A 9,911-nucleotide genomic window follows, 5' to 3' on the forward strand; every position below is an offset into this window, starting at 1 on the left:
TGATTACATATTCATGCTACACTTCTGCAAAAATTGTGCAGGTACTGAGGTAGGTACATCTAGTATCTGTTCACCCCCCCCCCCCCCATGCTCTGATCCGTAGCACCCAGAGTCTCCTTCCTGTTGCATTTTATATTTCTATCAATTTCATTTTAGACAGTAGTTGTAGTGGTTTGTATATTCTACTAGATTGCTTGAGCACTTATGATATCGGGTTTTGGGAAGTTCTAGTAAATGTTTATGGTTTTGCATAATATTATCACCATGTAGTTTTTATGTTTTATTTATGCTTTATATCACCACGGCTTTCTATACTTAGTTTCCTTATTAAATAAAATTCATGATTTCAAAAGTAATAAAATGAGCAATTAAATAGATAGTTTATTGTTGGCTTGCCTAACGGTGACGTTGGGTACCATCACGGCCTATAGTGGGAAATTAGGTCATGATAGCTTGATATCAGAGCACTAGGTTCACATAGGTCTCACGAGTCATGAGCAGACCTAGTAAAATTTTGCAGATCAATGCGGAGACGTTTGTACTTATCTTCGAGAGGGTATATGGTGTTAGGAAACTTCTCTTTCTTCATCTCATATCATGCATTTGATGTTGTGCTAAGTATATTTCTCTTATTCTCTCACAAATGGTAAGAACGCGCGCTACGGTTGTACGCGGCAGTAGACGAGTTGCTCCCTCTGTTGTTAGAGGCTGAGGCTGAGGCCGAGGGAGGGCCACGTCTCCTACTAGAGGATGAGGGCATCCTAGGGTTGCTCCTGGTGTACCACCAGTGGATCCAGTGGAGGATCCTGTTATTAAGGAGTAGGATGAGGCGCCCGCAGCTGAGCCGGCCCCGACAGATTTTATGACGGCATCGGGATTTCAGGATGTTATGGGTCGTATATTGCGGTTCATGGATTCTATGACTCAGGTAGAACTATTTCAGGCAGATCCGTCCACATCTCAGGCGGGAGGGGGAGCACAGACCCCTACCGCTCAGGCTCCAAGGCATATGCTGCCGTTTATCAGACTCCAGGTGCACGACCTGCGGGCGAGGCCCAGCTAGTTGTAGCGGTTATACTAGAGCCCAGACCAGCCGCGATCGTTGAGAAGTAGAATCGATTGGACAAGTGGACTAGGCTACATCCTCCTGTCTTTGGTGGCGAGCGACATGAAGACCCACAAAACTTCATTGATCATTGCAGGGAGAGGCTGCATAATATGGGAATATTGGAGTCCAACGGGGTGGACTTCACCACATTTTAGTTGGAGGGCATGGCCCATAGATAGTGGTTGTCTAATCTTTGTAGCAGGCCAGCAAGTTCACCTCCCTTGACTTAGGACCAGTTCACACGTCTCTTTTTGGATAGGTCTATTCCACCCTCTCAGTGGGAGGAGTTACGGGGTTAGTTTGAGCGGCTCTAGCAGGGTCATATGTCTGCGACCGATTATGAGGCAAGATTCTCTAAGTTGTCTCACCATGCACTTATGATACTCCCCATAGATGCAGAGATAGTGCGAAGGTTTATTGGGGGCTTGCATTATGGCATCCAGGTTACTATGGCCCAAGAGGTTTAGATGGGGACTTCTTACGAGCAGGTTATGGAGATAGCTTGGAGGGTCAAAGGTATCCGTAGCCAGGGCCGATTGTATATGACAGGGGAGAAGCGACCTCGGCATACTAGCAGATATAGTGGCGCCCCGTCTAGGGGTAGAGGTCAGTTCATGAGGGGCCAGTCTAGTAGGCCCATGTATTCAGCACCATCGCCTGCTCGGAGCGCTCCAGCATGGCACTACTTCAGTGTCATTCCATAGAGTACCTACCGTCCACCATCTCAGGGTTCCTCTAGTGGGTATTCAGGTCACCATGGTCAAACTCAGGGTCAGCAGTCTTTCGCACCGAGAGGCTGCTACGAGTGCGGGGAGCTGGGCCATATGAGGAGGTTTTTCCCAGGCTTCAGGGCAAGGCAGTACAGCACGATCATCAGCCCATGATCACTACACCAACTATCACACCACCCGTCCGGCCGGCCAAAGGTAGAGGGCAAGTGGGTAGGGGTCGCCCTAGAGGTGGAGGCCAGCCAGGTGGCGCTTCGGCTAGGTTCTATGCCTTTCCTGCTACACCAAATGCAGTAGCCTCAGATGCCATGATCACAAGTATTATTTTTGTCTGCAGTAGGGATGCTTCGGTCCTATTTGATCCAGGGTCTACTTATTCATATGTATCTTCTCTATTTGCTCCTTATTTGGATGTCTCCCATGAGTCCTTGAGTATTCATGTATATGCGTCCATGCAGGTGGGTAATTCTGTTATTGTGGATTGGGTTTACCGGTCCTGTGTTGTGACTTTCTGTGGTTATGAGATCAGAGATGATCTTTGGTAGCTTGATATGACCGACTTTGAGGCTAGCCTGGGCTGGTTATCTCCGTACCATGTTGTTATTTATTGCCATGCCAGGATTGTTACCTTAGCGATGCCAGAGTTGCCTAGATTGGAGTGGAGTGGCTCTTCTATCAGTACGTCTAGTGGGGTTATCTCTTTCTTGAAGGCTTGACATATGGTCGAGAAGGGTTGTTTGGCTTATCTTGCTTATGTTAGGGATACTACCGTGGATACTCCCATGATTGATTCAGTGCCCGTGGTATGGGAGTTCTCCGATGAATTCCCTTCTGATTTACCAGGCATGCCACCAGATCATGATATTGATTGCAACATTGATTTGGCGCCAGGAACCTAGCCTATCTCTATCTCACTATATCACATGGCTCCGACGGAGCAGTTCGAGGAGTTGCTCGAGAAGGGGTTCATACGGCCGAGTGTGTCGCCTTAGGGTGCACCAATATTATTTTGAAGAAGAAGGATGGGAGTATGTGGATGTGCATTGATTACCGCCAACTAAACAAAACCACTATCAAGAATAAGTACTCGTTGCCGCACATTGATGATTTGTTTGATCAGCTACAGAGTGCTAATGTATTCTCTAAGATCGACTTGAGGTCTGGGTATCATCGGCTGAGGATTCGTGCTTCGGACATTCCGAAGATGGCTTTTCAGACTAGTTCTGGGCACTATAATTTTCTAGTGATGTCATTTGGCTTGACTAACACCCCAACGACATTTATGGATTTAAGGAATCGGGTGTTCATGGAAGAGCATGGAAGAGCACGAGCAGTATTTGAGGATTGTGCTTCAGACTTTGCGGGAGAAAAAGCTATATGCTAAGTTCTCCAAGTGCGAGTTCTGGTTAGATTCAGTGGATTTCTTGGGCCATATTGTATTAGGTGAGGGTATTAAGGTGGATCCCAGGAAGATCGAGGCAGTTCAGAGTTGGACTCATCCTACCACAGTGATTGAGATCAGGAGTTTCTTAGAGATAACTGGTTATTATCATCGCTTTGTGGAGGATTTCTCGTCCATTGCAACTCCTTTGACTAGATTGACCCAGAAGGGTACTCCATTCAGATGGTCCGATGATTGTGAGGTGAGATTTCATAAGCTTAAGACCACATTGACTACATCACCAGTGTTAGTTTTGCCCTCAAGTTTAGGGACGTATATTATGTATTGCGATGCTTCACGCATTGGCTTGGATGTGTCTTGATGCAGTAGGGGCGAGTTATTACATATGCTTCATGTTAGCTGAAGCCCCATGAGAAGAATTATCATGTTCATGATTTGCAGTTGGCCGCGATAGTTCATGCCCTCAAGATCTGGAGGTATTATCTTATGGGGTGTCGTACGAGGTTTACACTGATCACCGCAGTTTGCAACATTTTTTTAAGCAGAGGGACCTTAATCTAAGGTAGCGTAGGTGGCTTGAGTTACTGAAGAATTATGATATTACTATCCTTTATCATCTAGTGAAAATGAATGTGATTGCAGATACCTTGAGCAGAAAGGCCAGGAATATGGGTAGTTTGGCATACATTTCAGCGGGGGAGAGGCCATTGGCTTTGGACATTCAGTCCTTAGCTAACCGACTTGTGAGGTTGGATATTTCAGAGCCCAGTCAAATTCTTATATATGTTGTGGCTCAATCTTCTTTATTTGAGCGGATCAAGGCTCGTCAGTACAATGATCCGCACTTGATGGTTCTTAAAGAGACGGTGCTACGGGGTGGTGCCGAAGAGGTTACTATCGGTGATGGTGGTGTTCTATGACTCCAGGGTAGCCTATGTGTTCCTAATATTGATGGCATGAAGGAGACGATACTAGAGGAGGCACATAGTTCGCGGTATTGTACTCATCCAGGGGCCACGAAGATGTATCTTGACTTGAGGCAGCATTACTGGTGGCAGAGATAAAGAAGGACATAGTTGAGTATAAGGCGAGGTGTCTAAATTGCCAGCAGGTTAAGTATGAGCACTAGAGGCCAGGTGGCCTGTTTTAGCAAATGGTTATACTAGAGTGGAAGTGGAAGCACATCACTATGGACTTTGTAGTTGGGTCGCCGCAGACGTTGAAGAAATTAGATGACGTTTGGGTCATTGCCGACAGACTGACCAAGTCTGCACACTTTATTCCGGTGGTGACTACGTACTCTTTGAGAGGTTGGCCCAGATTTACATTGAGGAGATTGTCTTGTTGCATGGTGTGCCTATTTCCATCATTTCAGATAGAGGCCCTAAATTCACTTCACATTTCTAGAGAGCATTACAAAGTGAGTTGTGTATCCGGGTAGAGCTCAGCACGACCTTTCATCCGCAGACCGACAACTAGTCGGAGTGAGCAGTTCAAATTCTGGAGGATATGCTCAGAGCATGTGTGATTGACTTCGGAGGGCAGTTGGATCGATTCTTACCTTTGGTCGAGTTTGCTTATAACAACAGTTATCAGTCTAACATCAAGATGGCTCCATTTGAGGCCTTGTATGGTCGGCGGTGTCATTCCCCCATCGGTTGGTTTTAGTCTGGAAAGGATAGATTATAAGGTACTGATTTAGTAAAGGATGCCTTGGATAAGGTAAAGTTGATATAGGAGCAACTTCACATAGCTCAGTCCAGGTAGAAGAGTTACGCAAATTAGAAATTGCGTGATTTATCATTTATGATGGGAGAGAAGGTTCTCTTGAAAGTCTTGCCGATGAAGGGTATCATGAGGTTCAGAAAGAAGGGCAAGCTAAGTCAGAGGTTCATCAGTCTATTTGAGGTGTTAGAGCAAATTGGAGAGGTTGCTTACAAGCTTTCTTTGCCACCCAGTCTATCGGGAGTTCATCCAGTTTTCCATGTGTCCATGCTTCGGAAGTACTATGATAAGATGTCACATGTGTTATATTACAGTACAGTTCGGCTAGATGAGAGCTTGGGTTATGATAAGGAGCCAATTGCTATTGTTGACAAGCAGGTCCGCTAGTTGAGGTCTAAGAATACTTCAGCGGTAAAGGTCTAGTGGAGGGGTAAACCAATCGAGGAGGCGACTTGGGAGACTAAGGAGGACATGAATAGAAGATATCCACACTTATTCAGCACTCCAGGTATGACTCTAGACTCGTTCGAGGACGAACGTTTGAATAAGAGATGGAGAATGTAACGATCCGACTGGTCGGTTTGCTTTTAGATCCTCGTTCCCCTATTTAAGACTTCCTATATGTACTTTTACTATTTTATGGCTTGCGAGGATGGTTGGTTTGGATTTGGAAGGGTTCGGGTTGAATTCAGAACACTTAGCTCTTTAATACTGGCCTAAGGTGGCAGAGTTTGACTTGAGTCCACATTTTGAGTAAACGACTTTGGAATCAGGATTTGAAGGTTCCAATTGGTTAGTATGATGATTTTGGACTTGGGTGTGTGTTCAGATCGAGTTTAGGGTGATACGGGAGCACTTCGGCCCTTATTGTTGAAAGTTGGCGCCTTGAAGGTTTTAGAGTTTCTTAAATTTGGTTTGAAGTAAACTTTGGTGCTAACGATGTTCATTTGGAATTCCAAGCCATAGAGTAGGTTTGTATTGTGATTTGTGACTTGTGCGTAAAATTTGGCATCATTCCGAGTTGTCTAAGCATGATTTGTCGTATTTCGGAGCTAGTTGAGGATGTTTGAAATTCAAAAGTTGATTAGTATGGTTTAGGGTGCAATTCTTAGTTTTGATGTTGTTTTATGTGTTACGAGGTTTCAATCAGGTTCGTATTATGTTTATCAACTTGTTGGTGCTTTTGGACGGGGTCTCGGGTGGCTTGGGTGTGTTTCGGACCACCCAGAGTTAAGTACAAATAGCAAAATTTGTTGGTACTAGTTTCCTTCTTCGCGAACACGGAGATTGTCTCCATTCATGATGAAGGTTTGGGTATGGGGGAAATTTTGTATTTCGTGTTCCCAAAGGTTAAGCTGCGTTCACGAAGGGTGGGAGCTATAAAGCTTTGCGTTAGCGAAGTCACGAGCGCATTCGCGAAGAAGGAGATGAGGCTGGGGATGGCAGGCTGGTAGCCTTCGCGTTCGCGAAGGGTAGGCCAGGTTAGCCTTCGCGATCGTGTGGCTCCTGTCACGTTCTCAAAGAACGTTTTCTGGGAGCTGTCCGCTTTTGCCTTCGCGATCGCGAAGAAGGGGTCACTGGTAGAAACTTTTTTAAAAGTCGGGATTAAGCTCATTTTCTCATTCTTACACTTTTCTTGACAAAATTTTGGAGCTTTTGGAGAGGGATTTTTCATCTAACATTTTATGGTAAGTGATTCCTACCTAATGTGAGTTTAATACATAGATTATGGGTAGATTTTAACATAGAAATTGTAGAAATTATGAGATTATGTTGAAAAACCTAGAGTTTGGTAAAAATGGGATTAGACCACGAAATTGATTATGAAATTGAGTAGAAATTATATAATTGAGTTTGTGAGGTCATGGGTAGCATTTATCTATGAAAACTTTCGGAATCCCGGCACGTGGGCCCGTGGTGACTTTTAGGAAAATTCCGATTTGGGTTGGGTAATTACTCTAATAGATTAATTATGAACTTTTAACCATATATTGATTAGTTTGTACGACTTTTGACTAGTTTCAGGTTGCTCGACGTTATTGGAAGCGAGGAAAGTCACTTTTCTAATCTTGTAAGAGGGAATTATCCCCATGGTGTTTAAATTATTATTTGTTACTAGTTGTGGGTGCTACGTACGCACGATGTGACGAGAACTAAGATTATGTTCATGTCCGGGTAGACTTAGGACTTTATCATGCAATATTTATATTATCTGAACTTAACATGTTAGTTAAATTACTTAGATTTATAATTAAAATATGAGTAGAAATTATGCTAGGCCGAGTTTTATTACCTTGAGTTTTTGCGGAATAATTTATTGTTAGTGAAAATTATGCTTTCTTTGAGTTCCATCCTTGTGTTGCTATTGTATGACCCGTACTTCGAAGAGTTTCTCTATTCCTGTGGCTTGGGCCGAACGCCTCGGTAATATATATTTGAGATGCATCCCTGGATCGGCCATACGATCTCGGTAGTGTATGTACACTATTATTATGGATCGGATCGTATGACCTCGGCATAGCTCTATGTAATATCACTAGGAGTCCGAATATACAAGATATTTCCTTCAGGACTTGAGACTTGATGTGGCATGTGATATTTGGGGATTTTAAATTGATATTTTGCTAAAGGATTACGTTAATTGATGCTTCTTATTCTATTGTTATTGTTGTATTTCATGCCAATTTATAACTCTTTCACTTTATTTATTGACCACTAGTAAGTGTCGATGTCGACCCCTCGTCATTACTTCTTCGAGGTTAGACTAGATACTTACTGGGTATACATTGATTACATACTCATGCTACACTTCTGCACAAAATATGCAGGTACTGAGGTATGTATATCTGGTATCCGTTCGGGCACGCATCCACATTATTCGGAGACTTAGTGGTGATCTACCTCCCCTTCCTTCCTCCCCCAATGCTCTGATCCGCAGCACCCGAAGTCTCCTTCCTATTGCATTTTATATTTCTATCTATTTCATTTCAGACAATAGTTGTAGTGGTTTGTATATTCTACTAGATTGCTCGTGCACTTGTGACACCGGGTTTTGGGAAGTTCTAGTAAATGTTTATGGTTTTGCCTAATATTATCACCATTTCATTTTTATGTTTTATTTATGCGTTATATCACCACGGCTTTCTATACTTAGTTTCCTTATTAAATAAAATTCATGATTTCAAAAGTAATAAAATGAGCATTTAAATAGATAGTTCATCGTTGGATTGCCTAACGGTGGCGTTGGGTGCCATCACGGTATATAGTGAAAAATTGGGTCGTGACACCTAGCATGTGCGTCACCCTAACATATCTCATATAACATAGTTCCCAAGGTTAATTGTCCTCAAATCCATGTTTAGATATGTTACTTACCTCAAAACAAGAGAATCAATACTCCAAAAAGCCTTTCCCAGGCGAATAGGGCACCGAGCGATCCAAAGCTTTCTCATTTTTTTTATTTTTTTTTTATTTTTTTTTTCAATTTCCGCTAGTGGTGTATTATTTTCCAAAATAAGTGCACCATTCTTTCTTTCATTGGTTCCACTCAAAAGTCACCCCACACTTAGTCCCTTCTTACTTCTTTTAGCGCTCATCTAACAATTAAAGTGCTTTAAAAGGTAAAAGGATCAAAATAATGTCAATTAAGAATAAAAAGTGTATAGGCTTGTAATGTGGGTACCAAATAACAGGTCTACAGGCTCAAAAGGGTTAACTAGGGATTGATTTTATTTGTGATAAGCAATAAGCTCAAAAAGATCAAAGAAAGCCTAAAATCATTTTTTTCAAACCGAGCATCACCTAAAATTTCGCTTCAACTCACATACCGGGCAAGTTCTAGACACAAGTGCACTACATGGACTACACAAAAAATCTCACCACACATGGCACATGACTCATTAAGGACAGTCACATTCCGACTCTCAAACAATGCAAGTATTCACGAAGCCACGAGATATTAAACATTAAGCGCAAAGTGAACATAAGTCATGTAAACGAGACATAGGTATCACAAACATGCTATCCAATACATGAAGGCTTCATGATCAATTTCAAAACATAGGAGAGGCCCTACATATGCCAAAGCCTGACTATGCTACTATCAAACAAGTCAGTAGCCCCCTCGGAATCTCATATTTCTTCCTCCATTTATTTTCTAACTCTAATCTATTCTAAAAGAAAAAGTTTCTACCCGGTTCAAAATACATCCCATGGAAAAGAACCGATGCACAAAGAAAAACCACATGGGATTATTACTACCTACAGAGATACTATATATATAGATAAATTTTTTTTTTAAATTTTATTTCGAGAATAAACTGAGAGCTACTCCATATAGATGAATTTACTGCTATTATATGCCATTAATCCAGTGAATGTTTTAGTACATTCATCCATACAACAAAATATGAATAGCCCCCACCCCACACTTAGGACTGTGCGTTGTCCCCAATGCACACAAACAAGGTAAAGTAGGGTGAGAAGAACTCCCTCAAGTCAAGGTGGAGGGCTCATCCACACTTAACTGCCTAGGCAGCGGTTCCATTTCCTTCTCCGTCCGCTTCCTTTTTCTCTGTGGATTTGGGCCGCCTGCTGCCCTTCCGGTAGGCTTTTTGGCGGTTGCTTGTTACCATCTTTGTCTTGTTGCTTTGACGGTTTACTTGTTGCTGTCATTTTACAAATCTGCGTACCTGCAATGCAAAGAAATCAACAATTAGCATATGAAACAGTGAAGTTCAGCTTTTAAAGCCGTTGCAACAGCTTGCACTTCCAATTATTCGTAATTATAGCGTCCGCCATTCAATATTTCATCCATACAACAAAATATGAATAGGAATTATAGCTCATGGCTTTCAGCAAGTATGTGATAACTCTCTTCAATTTTACACAAAAGCCTTGCGCTATATAGATATCGTTATGCTAAACATGAGGTCTATCCTAGCGACGC

At 42.6% G+C, this 9,911-nt stretch overlaps 1 protein-coding gene across 1 annotated transcript; it reads left to right on the plus strand.

The window, feature by feature from the left end:
* The first annotated feature begins 5,047 nt into the window (after positions 1–5,047).
* Positions 5,048–5,350, plus strand: LOC138898885 (uncharacterized). The gene has a single exon (XM_070184993.1). It carries the CDS (start codon positions 5,048–5,050, stop codon positions 5,348–5,350), a length of 303 nt encoding a protein of 100 aa, XP_070041094.1.
* The last annotated feature ends 4,561 nt before the right edge of the window (positions 5,351–9,911 follow it).

Source organism: Nicotiana tomentosiformis, chromosome 9 (assembly GCF_000390325.3).
Source record: "Nicotiana tomentosiformis chromosome 9, ASM39032v3, whole genome shotgun sequence".
In the NCBI taxonomy this organism is placed as follows: domain Eukaryota; kingdom Viridiplantae; phylum Streptophyta; class Magnoliopsida; order Solanales; family Solanaceae; genus Nicotiana; species Nicotiana tomentosiformis.

Coding starts and splice junctions, on each gene's coding strand:
- LOC138898885 (XM_070184993.1), top strand. CDS start 5,048: ATGGGAGAGAAGGTTCTCTTGAAAGTCTTGCCGATGAAGGGTATCATG.